Source organism: Cervus elaphus, chromosome 9 (genome assembly GCF_910594005.1).
Source record: "Cervus elaphus chromosome 9, mCerEla1.1, whole genome shotgun sequence".
NCBI lineage: Eukaryota > Metazoa > Chordata > Mammalia > Artiodactyla > Cervidae > Cervus > Cervus elaphus.
The window spans coordinates 40,786,017-40,805,203 of NC_057823.1; the positions used below are offsets into that span (position 1 = coordinate 40,786,017).

Here is a 19,187-nt window from a genome sequence, read left to right on the forward strand (position 1 = left end):
CCTGACCAGGGATCAAACACGCATTTCCTGTGTCTCTTGCATTGCAGGTGGATTCTTTACCCACTGAGCCACCTGGGAAGCCCAAAACAATATGACATTGGTGTAAAAATAAAACTACACCTCAGTGGAAAGAATGAAGAACTAGAAATAGACTTCATTTTGAAGAAAAATCTTGGTATTATGGTAATGGGCTTCCAAAATGAGAAGGGAAGGAAGGATTATTTTATAAGCAGTTCTGGGATAACTAGACAGAAGTGTGGGGAAAAATAAGTCATACTTTGCACCATTCCCTGCAAAATAAAATGGAATTACATTTTAAAAATAAAATCCTAGGAAACAAGCAAAAGGTGAAACAGACTGTTAATGAGTTAGTGGAGAACAGCTAAGTTTTTCTGCTTTGAAGCAGCCATGCTCCAATAAAACGAAATAAAATCACACAGTCCCAACGAGGAAAGATTGACAAAATTAGCTAGGTAAGAAGACATGTTGCGCCCTGAAAAGTGACAAAACCATCATGACAGAGAGGTGAAGGAGCCTGACACGTGAGCTGGGCATTCTAAGTACTGGCAGAAGGTAGGCTTTGCTCACACTCCAGTGTGGATGAGAAGCAGGTTCCTCCAAAGTGGGGAAGCCTGGGGCGTGTGTTTGCGAAAGCCTGTGAGGTCCTGCTGGAGTGAACTCAGCTTCAGATCAGTGGCCCCAGGCAAGGTTCACTCAACCCTCTGACCCCTACAACTCCCACCTGGGCCAGGACCACCCAGGCTCCTGGTGCAGATAAGCTTCTCTGACACCTCTGTAGGTTCCTGGAGGGGCTGTTGACCGCCCTCTTCCCTGCAAGTTTCATCAGGTTTGTAGCCAAGGTTTCCTCATTCATAAACAGGATATTGGCTACTTTAGACTATTTCTGAGCACCTCCACTGATCCAAGCACAGGGTGTTGGGGATACAACAGCGATGAGTACCAACTGCTGGCCCCAGTGGAGCTTTTATCCTGAAAGGAAGGGTGGGGAGAGTTAGGGGCAGGAAACCAGAATGAACAAATAAACGCTCAAGACAATTTAAAAGTCAAAGATTATAAAGAAAACAGGACTGGATTGTGCAAGTGCTATAGAGAAAACAAACCAAGATTGTGCAAGGGTGTTCTGTTGGGATGGGTAAGAGGTACGGAAGGTTGGAAGGCAAGAGGCCTTAGAATGAGACTGGCCCTGAAAGGAAGCAGGAAGTCAGGGAAAAAGAGACCGAGTCTTTTCTCTCGAGATGTTTCTAGTCCAAGTCCCCGAAGCCTTTGGAGGGGGTGGGTCGGGAGGGGCTTCTCTACCCCTTCCCTGCAAAGCAAGAGTGCCTGGGAGGGTTATGAATTCAGTCTTTAGGGTCACCGCCTACTCTCTGCTCCTTCCTAACTCTTACCGTTCCGCCTCAGGGCGGTTGTGCAACCCCTGTGTCTTCATTCTGCAAAGAGGGCGACCAATGGAGGGCAACAGGGCAGGGCTGAGTCCCTCACAGCTGAATTTAATTGCCCAGTGTCAGGCGCCATCGCGGGAAAGCCTAACTGTCGGACCTTACGTGCATCGTATTGTGTGCTATTCTCTTTACTTTGAATGAGAGTGGAGGGCTGGGAGCTGGGGCGGCACAGTCATTTCTAGTCTAGAGCTTCTTACTGCTGAGCCGCCCCGCGTACCCTTGCTGGCCAGTGAGTGGGTTGCTCTCCGATTCCTTCCCGCACACGTGGAAAGTCGGGGCCCAGCCGGCGGCGTCGGCGGCTGGAGCCCCTTCCCCCACGGGCTGCCCAGGGGAGCCCCATCACAGCCGCAGCAAACATCTAAGGTGTAATTTCTAGCCGCCGCCCAGATCCTGTGGCCGACTTCATTCTTAGTGCGCGGGAGGGGGAGGCTCGGCCACCCCTCCGCGAAGCCGTGAGTGGGCGAGTCCGGAGCTGCTGAGCAACTGCCGCGGCTTCCGGTTCCGTTGACAGCTGCACCGGAAACCAGAGACCCGGCTGCAGGACCAGGTGAGATCCCGCCGGCCTCCGGGCGGGGAGGTGAGGCTCAAGGGCGTGGCGCGGTGGGCGGCTGCTCCGCCAGGCTCCCAGGCCGCGGATCGTCTTCCAAGCTTCGGGACTAAGCGCCCTTCTCCAGTCCTCCCTCGGGTTTGTTTTCTCCGCAGAGCTCGGCCCGGGCAGGGAGTTGGACCCTTGCATTCTCAGAGAAATTTGAGGAGCCGCCCCTACTGGGGAAGTCCCTCGAACCGACACGTCCCATCCAATTGCGACCCGGCCGAGTTGGAGGTAACCCGTCATAGGGAGACCTGGGAGAAGTGTTCTAGGCAGTGGGAAAAACCCTGAGGTAGAAATAAGCTGATGTTCGAGAAACAGAAAACTAGTGTGATTGGAATATGGCCATTGAGAGGGACAGTGGTAGGCGATGAGGTGGGAGAGGTGGTTTGGAGTCACATAGAACCTTGTAGACCATAAAAACAAGGGTGGTTTTTAAGTACATGTAAATCTTTTTTTTTTTTTTTTAATTCTTTATCTTTTTGTTGTTGAGCTAGGTGTTTGTGGCTGCTCATTGGCTTCCTCTAGTTGGAGCAAGCAGGGGCTACTTTTCATTGTGGTGCACAGGTTTCTCATTGCAAAGGCTTCTCTTGTAGAGCCTGAGCTCTAGGCATGCAGGCTTCCTTAGCTGGGGCACAGACTCAGTTGTGGCACATGGGCTTTAGTTGCTCCACAGCATGTGGAATCTTCCCAGATCAGGGATTGAACCCTGCATTGGCAGGCAGATTCTAATCCACTGTACTCCCAGGAAAGTCCACTCTATTGGGTTTTAAGCAGAGGAGTGATGTATAAGGTGAAGAATGGATAGAGGTGGGGGGGTGTAAAAGGTTAAGTGTTAAAAAAAAAAAAGGTTAAGTGTTGGGCCAGCGGAGGCTGTTCAGTTCTGCGTCAAGCGAAGGGGACTTTCTCTGATTTGCACAAACTTCTCCCCTTACCCGCTCACCCTAGAAGGTGCCCCTCTTGTGTTGGGATACTGAAGACTGAGGACAAGACCCCTGTGCACACGCCTTGGTGGGGATTTCATTATTCCACTCATGTCTCTTCCTGCCCAAACAGGACAAGTTTGAGTCCTGGTCCCCTAATTAGGAAGTGCATGTACCCACTGTAGACCAGGCTGTAGGCCTGGGGAGAGAAGACGAGATTGGACTCCAGCCCTGAGCAGCTCACAGTCTAGTGTGGGGAGACAGACGTGTGAATGGGCAGTTACTGTGCTAAAGTGCTGAGAACTCAGATGTCTGTGGTATGGGGCACCCTTGATAGAGGTTTGGTTTGTGAAGCAGGGGAGGAGGCAGGGAGATTTCATTGAGGGCTTCATGGGGGAGCTGACGATTAAATGTCATCTTGTGTTCTTGCAGAGAACACTCTAGACATAGGAAGAGTGGCACTCTAGACGTAGGAACAGCTCATGCAAAGGAAGTGAATGCATGTACAGTCGCAAAGGGCTTTTGTGTCAAACAATGGCAGTGATGAGTAAAGGGGTGACAGGATCTGATGTTTTGGGGTAAATACCCCGGTAGATAATTTCTGTCCATGGAGACCTTGGGGAGGAGGGCTTAGGACAATGGAAGTGAAATTCCCTGGATTGATTCTGAAGACAGACTCCCACTCATCCATCCTTGTGCCTGGTGAAGATGACCGACTGTGACTAAGACAGAGTGGCTTACCCTGGACACACTGAATTGGCCTCTTGGGCTTTTCAGACGGAATACCTGCATGCAGTTCTATTTTCCCATCTCATTCATTAAAAAAATTTTTATTGAGGTAATCACACTTGTCAGTTCATGGTACATTTAACTGGTCCACACAGGCCATTTTTCTCCTTGGCATTTGTTTACATATTTCCCTTTTATCCCTATTCCTCCTTCCATTCCCTTCACCTCTGCCCTGACTGCAGAAAGCCACTCTCATGTGTTTGGTACATATCCTTTTATTTGTGTGTGCCCTTGGTTGTATACCTATATTTTAAAAGTGCATAAATGGTATTCTGCCTGGACTTAATTTTGTTTCTTTTTTTCTTTCAGTACCATGTTTTGGGATCTTACTGATGTTGCTGTGGTTTCTCAGTGCTACCCCAGTTTCCACAGATGCATCTCCCAGATTTTACTTCCTTGACTTACAACTTCCTCTAGGCTCTTGAGCTGTCTCAAGCTCCCTGCCACGACACACAGCCCTGGGATAAAAATTCCATCTCCTTCCTTAGCTTTTTAATTCAGTTTCAAGTTGCTGACTTGGGCTTCCCTTTAATAATCCTGGTATTAGTTGCTGTCTGACAGGGTCATACTCTTTGATGTTGGTGAGGTCCTAACCTTTCTTGAGCTGTGTTTATTTTTGGTAAATTGTGATTCTGGTTCCCAGACGCTTTTGGCAAATACTCTTTTGTACTGCCGTCTTTCGTAGTTGATCATCTCATAGGCTGTAAGGTTACTTTCCGGTTTCTTGTCATCATGAATCATTGCTGTATACTCATTCCAACCACAAATATTGGCTTTGTTCCTTTCCTGGTGAGATGGTGGCCTGTTAAGCTGGTCCAGAGAGGACTGTGATGCAGAATGCTTCAGAGAGGGGCTCTGGAGCCAGACTGCCCAGCTTTAGTTCGAGATCCTCTACTTTGCAGCTATGTGACCTTGAGCAGTTTATTTAATCTGAATTTTATTTTGTGTTCTGTAAAGTGGGTCTCATAATTGTACCTGCCTCATAGCGCAATTGTAAGAATTAAGTAAATTAATTAATGCCAAGTCATTAGAATAGTTCCTATCACATAATAAGCCCCTATGAAATATTAACTATTAATAGTAATAATTATAGTATATTATTTCCAACAGGTATCCCTATTATATTTCGCTTGTAATGGTTCATATCCAGTTATAGGGTATTTCTTCAGGGAGCATGAAAACGGGGGCACATTTTCTAGACACAATGATGAACAAATTCTAGTGTGATAGTGTCAACCATAAGGAGGGAGGACATGAATACATCTCAAGGCCCTGCGTACTGTTTCTCCATCACTCATCACCTGTTTGATAAGGTGACATTGGTTGCAGGTTGGGCTGAGATGATGGGGCCAGAACTGACAGTGCTGGTGGGAATGGGAACAGAGTCTGGTGAAACTGGGAGAATCCCAATGGTCACTTCGGACACAGAACTCTCTTTGTGGTGTTACTCTGTATCCTTCTTTGAGAGAGAGAACAACTGGCTAGATTTGATCATTTGAGAGGTGCATTTGACAGAACCCTCTCACTTGTTTGGGGGGAGGGCTTCCCTGGCGGCTCAGACAGTAAAGAATCCGCCTGCAATGTGGGAGACGTGGGTTCAATCCCTGGGTTGGGAAGATCCCCTGGAAAAAGGAATGGCTACCCACTCCAGTATTCTGGCCTGGAGAATTCCATGGACAGAGGGGCCTGGCAGGCTGCAGTCCATGGGGTCGCAAAGAGTTGGACACAACTGAATGACTTTCACTTTAAATCCTGTAGATGGAGGGATGAGGAGTGAAATCAACTCTGTCACTAACATTTTAAGGATTGTCTGTGTGTTCAGTATCACAGGCTGCTCTGAAATGGAAGGGAGCGGTGGCCCAGTGTTGAAGGGGTTTAGCAGTGGGACCTCAGTGGTAGGAAAGGTAGGACAAGAAAAGTCAACTCTCTTTCAGTGGTATAATGAGAAGGAAAGCTGTGTTACAACAAGAGATTTTCTAGTCTAGTGGGGGAGGCGGGCCCTCAAACAGATCATTACCCAGTGATCAAAACTGAAATAGAAGGGTGCCAAGTGAGAGTGGAGGGAGCCAGGTGGGAGCAGCCTAGGGATAGCTGCAGAAGATGACCTCTGATGGGCCATCTTCTCCAGCAGTTGAGGAGGTGAAGGGTGATAAAGACCATACCAAGGCATGGAGCTGTGATGGAGTTTAGATAGTATTGCCTACTGAGGGCTCTGCAAGGCCTGCTCTCCATTTTGATTTAAAAAAGAGATGAAGGGAATCCCCTGGTGGTACAGTGGTTAAGACTTCATGATTCCACTACAGGGGTCACAGGTTCGATCCCTGGTCGGGGAACTAAGATCCCTGCATGCTGGGATCAGCCAAAAAAAGGAAGAGAGAGGAATGAAGATTCTGATGAAGAGCTGAAAACAATGAAAACAGGAGTAATTTTCTTACCATGATCCAGAAAACCCCTGTCCTCGTGTCTCCCTGCACCCTCCAGTGGGCACCCTGGCTGGGGGTTATGGAAGCTGTGCACATATATGTTAGGCTGGGGATTTCTGAGCATTGACATGTGCTATGGGCATGGTGGGGTGGGGTCTGGAAGCCCTCTTCACTGCCCCTCTGACCCAGGTGGCGGCCATGGAGCAGTGTGCAAGCGTGGAGAGAGAGGTGGACAGGGTCCTGCAGAGGTTCCTGACCTACGGGCAGCGCTGTGAGCAGAGCCTGGAGGAGCTACTGCATCACGTGGGCCAGCTGCGGGCCGAGCTGTCCAGCACAGGTGGGTGTCCCCTCATGGGAGTCCCACGTCTGCCTCCCCAGGGGCCCCGGAGGCCCCAAGGCTGCTTGATGACAGTTCTGGAAGGATGGTGGTTAGGGCATGGATAACATGGGTCCTTAGGCCTCTTCAGCAGGGGACAATGGAAGTCTCTGAGCTATTTCAGAAAACCCAACAGAAATTGTTAATTTACCTGAGATCAGTTACGTTTAGTTTTCGATTTACTTTTCTATTTTGAATGTTTAAGACATTTTAAGATGATTTCAAATTTACAGAAAAGTTCTAAGAACAGTATAAAGAGCTCATATTTACGCCTTTACCTAGATTCACCAGCTGCTAATATGTTGCCGTATTTCTTTTATCAGTTTTCTCACATATTCTTATTACTTTTTAAACCACTAGAAAGTAAGCTGCAGATATTATACAGCTAGGTATGACATAAAGGTCAAGGGCATTCTTTTACATAAGTTCAGTGTAATTATTAAAATCAAGAAGTTAAACAAGCCACTGACTACTTTCTGGGAGGCAGCAGTAGACGGTCTGCCAATTGATGGTAATGGCAGGTGAGGAAATTAATGAGGACTATCCAGTAGAAATTCATGAATATTTATCAACCTTTGAGAACTCAATTGGTGGTGTGGATGAGATGCTGAAGACCAAGATGTCTGTTTCTAGAAATGAGATGTTGCAGAAGTTGAACCCACCGGAATAGGTAAAGTGGATTTAGTCTCTGGCTTACATATTAAATTCAATGTTTGGGGTTTATTTGGCAACTTGTGGAGTCAGTCCTAAGGAACATCCAGTAAAGCAGGAATTGGAGAGAATCAGAGTGTACATGAACAGAGTCAAAGAAATAACAGGCAAGAAAAAGACTAGCAAGTTGGACAGCGGTGCAGCTTTAAGATTTGTAAAAAAATACCCTCTGGGATCCAAAACCTAATAATGCATCCAAAGTTGCCAATAAAGGAAAAAGTAAAAATTAACCTTTCGATTTTGATGTACACTTATTAAAAAGTACATAATTTTTATTGTTTTCCACAAAATAGATGATGATTATGTGGTATTGTAAGGTTTAAATGTATCCTTTATTGAATTCATGTATAAAACTTGCATTTTAAATGTGTAATGCTGAATACTTTTTTCCTCAGTAAGATTGCTGCCTTTATTGATTTTCTTATAGAACACTATGAGGTTTTTAACATTGTGGTATATATATATTTTTGAGCTTTTTATTTTGTATTGGGGTATAGCCGATTAACAGTGTTGCGATGGTTTCCTGTGAGCAGTGAAGGGACTCAGCCATACATGTGCATGTATCCCGTTCTCCCCAGGGCTCCCCTCCCATCCAGGCTGCCACATGGTACTGAGCAGAGTTCCACGTGGTATACCGTAGGTCCTTGTTGGTTATGCTTTTTAAATATAGCAATGTATACACGTGTACCCCAAACAACATTGTGGTATATTTTGTATTTATAGTTTACTGTCTCTTGATCAGACTTATGTTATTAGGTCACTCTTTCAAGTGTCATTTTATAAGCAATTATGAAATTTATGTTAAATGTTCTTTGTAAACATTTTGTCTATTTTTGATGAATAATGATTTTATGAAGTATGCTGAAGTTATAAATACATGTTTTCACTATACAGTATTAAGAAAGAATGAAATGACTTAAATGTCCATTTTTTTCTGTGCCGTTATTTCATTGTGCTTTCATGATTTGAGGAATTAATGATTTTTGTGATATTTGAAGTATGAAAAGCAGGAATTGGAGAGAATCAGAGTGTACATGAACTTTAAGGTTATTCTTCAAGTCACGGCAGTTTGCCACTTGCTAGTCACTCAGTCGTGTTCAACTCTGCGACAACATGGACTGTGGCCCACCAGGCTCCTCTGTCCATGGAACTTTCCAGGCAAGATTACCGGAGTGGGTTGCCATTTCCTTCTCCAACTTTGCCACTGTGTCCCATTTAAAATAAAATATATTCTTGTTAAATTTAAATGGGAAATGAGGTTGTACACTGATGGCTGAATTTGACATAATGGCTATACCCTATCAGTAAAGCTGTAAATGTGTGGGATGTGTTTTTTATTTTTCTCTTTTGAGTAAAATTTCCCTTGAAATTAGGAAGGTAGGTTTCAGAAACCCTTAGAAATGGAGGAATTCATGAGTTTTTGGTCGTCCTTATGCGTCATGCCCATTATTCTTTTGGCCTTACTTTTTCAGATTTCTTTTTATTTGTTTCTGAGGCTACAGCAAGTATGTACAATTATTTTGGAACAACTTTGTATGTTATGTACTGCCACCAGTTAAGCAGAGGAGAAACCCAAAGGAGAGTACATTGTGTTTATATTCTGATTTATTGTTCTGCAATATTTGTTAGAGTATTCTAAATATTAAAACTTTTAAAATATCTAACTAAGCCCATGAACTTTAATTATATATCATTAATGCTTTCAGTCTTTTTTTTTCTTTTTTTAAAATTTATGTATTTGGCAGCACTGGGTCTTAGTTTCAGCTTGTAGGACGTTTTTAGTTGTGGCATGTGGAATCTGGTTCCCGGACCAGGGATCAAATCCACACCCCCTGCATTAGGAGTGCAGATTCTTAGCCACTGAACCACTAGGGAAGTCCCAATGCTTTCAGTCTTTGAGTTCACATCATTATGTATAGGAATGCCAAGTACAGTAAAGTACTTTAATTTTTGAAAAAGAAGTGTTAAATTTTTCCATGTGACTAATTCTCCATAAGTAACCTGGAATAAATGGATTTCTTGGTTTATGGTAGCAGACATGGGAAATGGTCTTCAATGTAATGGATTTTGTAAACTCTTTCTGTGGCACATGAAGAGGAAGACGCAGAAAGACAAATGTAGACAGATGCATCTGATAGATGCAGAAAGTCTTCTGATGCAGATGTCAGACAGTTTTTGAAGTAGAAGAACATTCATAGTTATTTCAAAAACTCCTTTTTTCACCTTCATCCCCTCTACATTGTAGTTTTTTAAAAAGTAACTTCTTTATGAGAGAAGTAAATGTTAAGATAAAAAATTAAGTGAATATAGCTAATGAATATAGCTCATATTTCAATTTGCCATTACCTAGTAATTTTCATAAAGCATTTTATTTCCCAGTCCAGGCTCTGATCTAAGATCAAGCACTGCACATAGTTTCTTGTGTCTAATCTTCAGTTTTTTTAGTCTGGGACATTTCTACCACGTGCTTTTGTCTTTCAGGACATTGACATTTGGGGAACATTAAGGTCAGTGATTTTGCAGAATGTCTCTTAATTTGAATTTGTTTGCTGTTTCCTCATCTTTTTTTTTTTTTTTTTTTGCATTTTGGGCAGGATTACTTCAGAACTGATGTGTTTCTCAGTGCATCACATCAGGAGGTACAAGGTATCAGCTTGTTCCATTATGGGTGATGTTAACTTTGATCACTTGGTTAAGATGGTGTCTGCAGGGTTCCTACACCCTAATAATGTTAATATTTCTTTCTTTAGAGTTAATAAGTAATTTGTGGGGAGATACTTTGAGACTATATACATTTGCTGTGCTTCTTCAGGCTCTGCCTCATTGGTTTTCACATCGCTTGACAATTCTTCCCTGAACAAATCATTACAGAGTTAGTTTCAACGTAGGTGGTTTTTCCTGCTCTATCATTTCCTATACACTTGTTAATAGACATTTAACATAAGAAAGAAGCTTGCCCATCTTCTTTACTTAAGTTCATGCTCATAAATTCTTAGTTTATTCAATGGGTTACAATCCATTACTGTTACCATCAAGTTGTCTAAGATTTGACCAGAGGTAACCCCTATTTCCTATGTCTTTTTTTTTTTTATTGAGCTATAACTCACATTAAAACTTACCCTTTTAAAGTATACAATTCAGTGGATTTTAGTATATTTCCAGAATTGTACAATCGTTACCACTAATTACAGAACATTTTCATTTCTCTAAAAAGAATCCCCCACCCATTAATAAACACTCTGTCAGGTCGGTTTATCTCTCTTCCTCAGTTCTTGTCTGTCACAATAAACATTTAGAACAATGAACTAAAGGGTTTAAAACAACAGACAAGTTAAGAGCTCAGTTCAGCTCAAGCAGCAGATCTTTTATAAGACAGACACTCAAAAGACATGGGAGCAGGCCGACCCCAAAGGAGTTGTCCTCCCCTTCCCTCTTGGCTTCCCCCGTTTTATATTTCCTGTCGCCTCCTATTGGTTATGCCCTGTGCAGAATAGGGCTTGTACCCACCAATAATCAATGAAAGGGAATGCAAATGGGTGTATGCTCAAGGCCGATTGACAATTGCAAGTTCTATAACAGCAGGCCCTGTTGTTTATGTCTTCCCATAATTCAGTCTGTCATAATCATATATACATGTTATAATATATATATATAGGGGCTTCTCTGATAGCTCAGTTGGTAAAGAATCCACCTGCAATGCAGGAGACCCCAGTTAAATTCCTGGGTCAGGAAGATCCACTGGAGAAGAGATAGGCTACCCACTCCAGTATTCTTGGGCTTCCTGTGGCTTAGCTGGTAAAGAATCTGCCTGCAGTGAGGGAGACCTGGGTTCGATCCCTGGGTTGGGAAGATCCTTCAGTGTATGCTCAAGGCTGATTGACAATTGCAAGTTATATAAAAGCAGGCTCTGTTGTTTATGTCTTCCCATAATTCACTCTGATGATAATCATGTAGACATACATACATATATACATGTTATAATCATATTTATAATCATATATGCATATAATCATACATGCATATAATCATATATGCATATAATCATATATGTATATAATTATATATATATAGACAGACTATTTATGAACCCTTAATGGGCTCCTAGCTACCTGAGGTTACTTGGAGAAGCCCCTGTGGTTAGTTTATATCCACTGTGTGTCTGGGATGCATGTGCAGGAGTTGGAAACATCTCTGGCTATTTTTGTAGCACATCTGTGAGCTCTTCTGGGTGTATCTGGGATGAAGTTTAGAGATCAGCTTGCATCCCTTTCAGCCAGGCCTCCCCTGGTTGCTCATGTCTAACTTCCTACCTTATAACTCCATTTCTGCTTCTCCTCCAGCCCCTGGCAACCACTAACCTACTTTCTGTGGACTGTTCTGGATACTTCATATAAATGGAATCATGTAATATGTGACCTTTTATATTCTTTCACGTAGTGTGTTTTCAGGGTCCATCCCTATTGTACCATGAATCATTACTTCATTCTTTTTTATGTGCTGGGTCATATGGTAACTCTCTGTTCAACTTTTTGAAGAGCTGGCACACTGTTTTCCAAAGTAACTGCAACTTTTTGTATTCCCATCAACAATGTATGAGAGTTCCAATTTTCCCACATCCTCACCAACACTTGTTTTTACCTGGTGTTTTTTTTTTTTTTTTGGTTATAGCCATCCTAGTAGGAGTAGGCCCAGCCACCACCTTCTGTTTGTATTTGTCAGGATTCATTCAGTTAAATGTGACAGCCACCTAGGTCAGACTAGCTTAAACAAACACAAAGTGGGGGGTTGGGCTGCTGGATTTATAGTCTCAAGTAACTGAAAGGTCCAGCCCAGTTGGATCTGGGTGCTCATGTGATGCCTTCAATCTACACTGACTTCATTTTTAGAGTAGTGCTCTCTGGAGGTGGCCATGGTGCTCCAGCAACTCCAGGAGTTTCACATTTTGTTTGCTTAGCAAGCTGGCAGAATGCATTTCTCTTCCAGGGCTTCTGGTCTCGGAGCTGAGACACTCCCTGGTCCTCATGGGTCATGTTATCTTCCCTGGGTCATATTTTCCTCCCTGAACCCAGAGGCTACCATCTAAAGAAGGGGCAGAGATGCTGGCTGGAAGAAGGGACCTGTCTGCTCTTCCCTATTCCAAGCCCCACACGCTTCTGGTAGTTCATGCGGTTCACCCAGCCATGGGGGTGGAAAGCACTGTATTGTGAGACAGAAATGTCCTTGTGCTTCCCTGATGGACCCTGGCCTGCCTGCTGTCCTCTGGGTTAGAGGCATTAATGTGGGGATAATACTTTACAATTCAAAGCCTTCCCACACAGTGTCTCCCTTGAGATGTTAAGGAACCTTCTGGTGTGGTGGTGAGGAGCCAGGGCTTCAGATCTGGCACTGCTGTGAGCTCTGGCAAGTTACTGCCTCAGCTTCCTCAGCTGGAGTATAGGCTGCTAACAGTGCCCTGCACAGAATGGTAGTGAGGATTAAATGAGCTGAAACCAAGTGCTGACCCACAGTAAGTGCCAGAACGTCTTCATTTCACAGCAGCCTCCACGGCCAGTGCTATCACCTCTGTTTTATAGATGATGAAATGAAGACTCCAGGCAATGAATTGGCTTGTCCCACTTGGCTAATTCCAAGTCATACAGTTAAAAAGTGGCGGGACCCGGAATAGAAGCTGAGTCTTTCACTCTGGAGTTTAGGGCTGCTTCCCAGGCCTCCATGCTGGCATTTAGAATAGGGAAGCTGAGACAAGGTCTGCTCCTCTGTGTCCAAGTCCTGATGCATTACCATTGTTTCTCTGCAGCCGTCCAGGGAACCCCTCTGTCAGCCACCCTCTCCCTGGTTATGTCACAATGCTGCCGGAAGATAAAAGACACCGTGCAGAAACTGGCTTCGGACCACAAGGACATTCACAGCAGTGTTTCCCGAGTGGGCAAAGCCATTGACAGGGTGAGCATGTGGGCAGCTCCAGACTGGGGGCGGGAATACCTGTGGCCGGCGCGTATGTAGCAGGGCTCCTCGGGAAGCCCGTGTGAGAAGGGCAGGCCTGAGTCACAGGGCCCTGTCTCCCGTCCTTGTCAGAACTTTGACTCTGAGATTTGCGGTGTGGTCTCCGACGCAGTGTGGGACTCGCGGGAAAAGCAGCAGCAGACCCTGCAGATGGCCATCCTGGAGCACTTGTATCAGCAGGGCATGCTCAGCGTCGCTGAGGAGTTGTGTCAGGTAACGGGCTCACCGGGGAGGTGCTGGGCCTGCCTGTTCTGCTTTCTGCTTGGTAGCGTTCTTTACATTAGGACCCCATTATTATTTTTTTATATCCAGACAGGTCAGTTTATTTACATGACTCAGACGTGTGTGTCATCAGTCTCTGATTGTCTGATGGGAATGCCTGTTCCCAGAGACCCGTTTCCCGTGGACAGTTGGCCTGCAGGGCATCCTCCCCTCTGGACTGCACATGGGAAGTCCAAGGTGTCCTTCAAGACTGCCTGCCTTTACCTGTTTCCACTGATGCAGTCTTTCCTTAAATGACTTAATCTCTATTTTGAAAATTGCATTTAATTTATTAAAATGAAAAACAACGAAAATAGTTCATCCATTGCTCCCACACCCTACCCTCCACTTCTTTTAAGCACCAATCTGTTCTTTGTATTTATGAGCTTGGTTTTCTTAAAAACTTTTTAGATTCCACATATAAGTGAGATCATACAGTAGCTGTCTTTGTCTGGAACATTTCATTTAGCATAATGCTCCCATCCATATTATCGCAAATGACAGGATTTTCCCACTTTTCTTTTTTTTTTCTCCCCCCACTTTTCTTAATGGCTGAATGCGTGCGTGCTCAGTCGCGTCGTGTCTGACTCTTGCACCCCCACGGACTGGAGCCCACCAGGCTTCTCTGTGCGTGGGATTTTCCAGGCAAGAATATTGGAGTGGGTTGCCATTTCTTACTCTAGGGGATTTTCTGACCCAGGGATTGAACCCAAGTGTCTTATGTCTCCTGCATTGGCAGGCAGGTTCTTTACCGCCAGTGCCATCTGGGAAACAATATTTCATTATATATATACATATATATATTTAGATGGTAAAGAATCTGCCTGCAATGCAGGAGACCCGGGTTTGATGCCTGGGAAGGGAATGGCTACCCATTCCGGTATTCTCTTCTGGAGAATTCCATGGACAGAGGAGCCATGGACACAAGGACAGTGGGATACAGTTGATTGGGTTGCAGAGTCAGACATGACTGAGTGACTGTGTATTTATTTTATATATATATACATATATATATATATGTATATATATATATACATACACATACATACACACCACATTTTCTTTATCTGTTCATCCACAAACGGACACTTAGGTTGTTTCCTTATCTTGGCTACTGTAAATAATGCTGCAGTGAATATCGGGGTGGGGTGCAGATATCTTCAAGTTAGTGCTTTCATTTTTCTTTGGAAAAGTGGGATTGCTAGATCATATGGTAGCTATATTTTAATTTTCTGAGGAACTTCCATAGTGTTATCCATAGTGGCGGCACCAGTTTACATTCCCACCAAAGGTGCATGAGGGTTCCCCTTTCTCCACATGCTTGCCAGCAGTTATTGCTTGTCTTTTTTGATAACAGCCATTCTGACAGGAGTGAGGTGATGGCTCGTTGTGGTGTTGATTTGCATTGCCCTGATGATTAATGATGTAGAGCATCTTTTCATGTGCCTGTTGGCCATTTTGATGTCTTCTTTGAAAAAATGTCTCTTCAGATATTCGCTCCATTTTTTATAAGAATTTTTTTTTTTTGCTATTGAGTTTTTATATATTTTGGATATTAGTCCCTTAGATAACACAATCTGCAGATATTTTTTCCTATTCTGTAGGTTGCCTTTTCATTTTGTTGATGGTTTCCTTTACTGTTGCAGAAGCTTTAAATTTAGTTTGACGTAGTCCTACTTGTTTGTTTTGCTTTTGTTACTTCTTAAAATAAATTTATTTTAGAAATCAGTGCCCCTGCCATCAATGGAAAGTAGCTACAAAATATATACAATAAAAAGTGAAATTATTAATTTTTAGCTAGATTTGGTTGTCCACCAGAGTTCTCAGTGCCTGGTAATCTTAAAAGGGAAGACTAGTAAAATGACAGAGTTGCACTTGTTAGGTGTTAAACGACACCCTGGCAGTGAAAGTAAAGGATGCTTTCCCTTAATGTAATTAGGGGGATTGAAAAAGAGTAATTTTCTCTCCATGCTACTCAGCATGTAGCACTCAGCCTCCCAGAACCTGAACTGGGAAAAAGAGGAGTCCAAGGGACTGGCAAGAGACCATGGCCCCTCTCTAGCTTGTCTTTGGTGGATGAGGCTTTACTAGGTGTGGAGCAGAGAAGTTTGGAAACATAGTCCTCCAGTGGTAGATGGCTCTCTCTCCCTCTAGGAATCAACACTGAATGTGGACTTGGATTTCAAGCAGCCTTTCCTGGAGTTGAATCGTATCCTGGAAGCTCTGCATGAACAAGACCTGGGGCCAGCATTGGAGTACGTTGGCCTTTGGGTGGTCCCACAGGGGACAGGGCTTGTCTGTGCTCTTCACATCACCCAGCATACTTCACACACCTCCAGCCCTGTCTCACGGGCCTCACATAAGATTTTGGAGGCCCTGCCAGGCCCCCCTTCGCTTGCCTTACTAGCTCCCACTCAGCTGGCCCCTTTCTTCCCAGATGGGCTGTCTCCCACAGGCAGCGCCTGCTGGAGCTCAATAGCTCCCTGGAGTTCAAGCTGCACCGACTGCAGTTCATCCGTCTCCTGGCAGGTGGCCCTGAGAAGCAGCTGGAGGCCCTCAGCTACGCCCGGCACTTCCAGCCCTTTGCTCACGTGCACCAGCGGGGTACGTGCCCGGGTGCTGGGGTGGCCCCTACAACATGCATGCCCTTAGCTGCTGCCTCACATGCTATATGGCATGCCCCACCCCCCCAAAAAAAAAGATTAGCTAGTACTGGAACAGAGGGACAGGAGCCTGAGACCCGCTCCTTGATGCAGCTGGAAGGATGGGGAAGAAACTGAAACCCCTCCCTACTTCATGTTGTGGGGTCATGCTTGCCACAGAAACAGCCCCGAGACCTTACTTCCTCACTGGATTTTAGGGAAAACTGGCTTTGCCAGAGGGCATTTTATTTTTTATTTTTTTCATTTATTTTTATTAGTTGGAGGCTAATTACAGCCAGAGGACATTTTAATCCTCGATTGGCCAGGTCATGGGCCTGGGAGCTATGGGGCACAGCCTGCTCCCAATACTGTCTCTGCAGCCCTGCCACCCGAGAGCTGGAGGCAGAGCTGGGAGAAAGGCTGCCTCCTGCACCCTGATTCCCCTTTGCCTTGTAGAGATCCAGGTGATGATGGGCAGTCTAGTGTACCTGCAGCTGGGTTTGGAGAAGTCACCCTACTGCCATCTCCTGGACAACAGCCATTGGGCCGAGATCTGTGAGACCTTTACACGTGATGCTTGTTCCCTGTTGGGCCTTTCTGTGGAGTCACCCCTCAGTGTCAGGTATAGTCAGCCCTGTGGGGGCAGTCCAAGTGGGAGGGCTGAGGGAAACCCAACTTGTCAAGGCCCTGCCCTGTCCAGGGATGGTGTTCGGTGCCTTCACAGACCTAAACTGGCTGCTCAGTCACTCTTCTAAATAGGAATCACCTTTCTTTCTAGCACCCCTCCCAGGTGGTGCTAGTGGTAAAAAACCTGCCTGCTATGCAGGAGACATAAGGGACGTGGGTTCAGTCCCTGGGTAGGCAAGATCTCTTGGAGGAGGAAATGGCAACCCACTCCAGTATTCTTGCCTGGAGATTCTCATGGACAAAGGAGCCTGGTGGGTTACAGCCCATGGGGTCACAAAGAGTCGGACATGGCTGAGGTGACTCAGCACACACTACAGTTGGAGACCAGATTGAGTTGTGGCCTGGGGTCACCACAAGGTCAGCGGCAGAGTCAAGGTTCCCATTTTGTAAGGTCTCTTGAATGAAGTCTGTGCCTCCTGCATCTCACCTCTGGGTAATCACAGGACCCTCTGACAGCCCAGCCTTCTGGCCACCTCATGTCTCAAACACCACTTCCCTCAGGGAGACTGAGTAGCTGAGTCACAGGTGCTGAGAGCTTTCACTTGGAAGGCTTCTTTACAGTAATATTCTCCTCATGGCTTCAGACCAACCGAAGAGTTACAGGTACTGTTACCCTCATTTTCCAGGAAGAAACAGAGGCTCCTAGGGCCTCACAGGGAATGAAGGTCACCTGGATCTGACCCCACCACATATTGCACCACAGTGGTGTATTTTACTTAGGCTGGCTGTGGAATCACATGGGGCACATTTGCCTGCCTGGTCGTGAGAGGCTCCATCCTCCAGTTTGTTCCCATGGACTCTGGTTACAGAACAGTCTTCCCCAGCACGAACACGGGCACCTTAGGACAGTTTGGTTTGCACACCTGCTCTGCGTATTGTAGGGGTTTGGCACCCCAGGCTCCAGTCAGTTGGTTCTCCATCCCCGCCCCAATCCTAGTGAAAACTGAATCTACTGTTTCTCATTTCTAAGTGCCCTGGGTGATAACCCGTTACAGAGGTGCGCTGTGATGACAGAAGGGGACACAGGCAGGAGGAGGCCCTTCCAGACATGAGTGTCCCTGTCACACCAAGGACTTGTCACTGGATGAGCAGGGATCTGTCCCCTGGATATTCCTTTTGTCCAAATTTTGGGGTGCATTAGAATGACTTTCTAGAGTTAAGACACAGAACCACATATGTAGCTTTATGTGTGACCTGAGAGATTTTTAAGGACTGGTTTGATCAAGTGCCACTTTGAAACCCTGTCCTGAGTCACGCACTCACAGTGTGCTGGTCCTTTTGTCTGTCTGCTGGGCTCTTGGTCAGGCTGGTCACTCCAGCCTCTGCTCTCTGTTCTGCAGCTTTGCCTCTGGCTGTGTGGCGCTGCCTGTGCTGATGAATATCAAAGCTGTGATGGAGCAGAGGCAGTGCTCTGGGGTCTGGAGTCACAAGGACGAGTTACCGGTGAGGCCCAGCAGGGGGAGGTACAGCATGAAGCACTGGGGAGGACAGCCGCCACAGGAAGTGGGACTCACCCCACTGTTGGCCTCCCCAGATTGAGATTGAACTCGGCATGAAGTGCTGGTACCACTCAGTGTTCGCCTGCCCCATCCTCCGCCAGCAGACATCGGATTCCAACCCTCCCATCAAGCTCATCTGTGGCCATGTCATCTCCCGAGATGCACTCAACAAGCTCATTAACGGAGGAAAGTAAGTTCCTGGTGTTCTGTTCCACCTTAGGCTGATTGTTCTGCTGGCTGGCCACCTGAGACATTCTTGGTTTTTCTCCCTTTGTAGGCTGAAGTGTCCCTACTGTCCCATGGAGCAGAACCCAGCAGATGGGAAACGCATCATATTCTGATTCCTGCTGGGGAGGAACTTTGTTGCAAGAGGTTTTTCACCCACAAGCCTTGGTCCGTCTCGGTGGGGGTGGTTGGCTTCCATGAACTGTGGTTCATTTCAGAGCAGCTGAGAACTGCCACCACAAGCAGGGCTGGCCCTCTGGCAGAGGCCAAGGAGGGAGATGAGACAGCCTACAGCAGGCAACTGGCTTCTTGACTGTAACGGCAGGGAAACTCTGGCGTCTTGTACTCCTGCTCTTTATATTTGCGGTTGACTTAAGTGGCAACTGACAGAATAGCAAAGGACTTGGTGGGCACAGCAGATGTCTTCCATCCCTGCCCTCAAGCCAGGTCTCTTCCTGCCCCATCAAGGCTTGTGTCCACTCCTCCCATTGTATAGCCTTACAGCTCTATGTGTCGATTCCCCACTGTAGTCTGGGATAGAACTGAATGCCGTTGTTTTATAACTGAGCAAATATATGCACAGGCCTTCTCCTTACTTT

The 19,187-nt window shown here is 45.6% G+C and overlaps 1 protein-coding gene and 1 pseudogene across 6 annotated transcripts; both read left to right on the forward strand.

Moving 5' to 3' along the window:
* The first annotated feature begins 1,874 nt into the window (after positions 1 to 1,874).
* Positions 1,875 to 19,183, forward strand: RMND5B (required for meiotic nuclear division 5 homolog B). Of its 6 annotated transcripts, XM_043912429.1 has the most exons (11): positions 1,875 to 2,007; positions 2,163 to 2,283; positions 6,374 to 6,521; positions 13,069 to 13,214; positions 13,347 to 13,487; positions 15,690 to 15,790; positions 15,973 to 16,139; positions 16,634 to 16,799; positions 18,205 to 18,307; positions 18,399 to 18,553; positions 18,641 to 19,183. In XM_043912429.1, exons 3-11 carry the CDS (start codon positions 6,383 to 6,385, stop codon positions 18,702 to 18,704), a joined length of 1,182 nt encoding a protein of 393 aa, XP_043768364.1. In that variant the 5' UTR covers positions 1,875 to 2,007; positions 2,163 to 2,283; positions 6,374 to 6,382; the 3' UTR covers positions 18,705 to 19,183. The 6 variants fall into 6 exon arrangements, with proteins under 6 accessions (XP_043768364.1, XP_043768365.1, XP_043768366.1 ...); XM_043912430.1 differs by lacking the exon at positions 2,163 to 2,283 and having other exon boundaries at positions 1,889 to 2,007; XM_043912431.1 differs by lacking the exon at positions 2,163 to 2,283 and having other exon boundaries at positions 1,973 to 2,037.
* On the forward strand, positions 6,532 to 9,031 carry LOC122699951 (annotated as a pseudogene).
* Positions 19,184 to 19,187: the final 4 nt, after the last annotated feature.

What these genes read in the sequence shown, in the direction of transcription:
- RMND5B (XM_043912429.1), top strand. Translation starts at nt 6,383, where the DNA reads ATGGAGCAGTGTGCAAGCGTGGAGAGAGAGGTGGACAGGGTCCTGCAG. An exon ending in GAGTCACCCCTCAGTGTCAG is followed by an intron (nt 16,800 to 18,204) that starts GTATAGTCAGCC and finishes TCTGTTCTGCAG; the next exon opens with CTTTGCCTCTGGCTGTGTGG. An exon ending in AAGCTCATTAACGGAGGAAA is followed by an intron (nt 18,554 to 18,640) that starts GTAAGTTCCTGG and finishes CTCCCTTTGTAG; the next exon opens with GCTGAAGTGTCCCTACTGTC.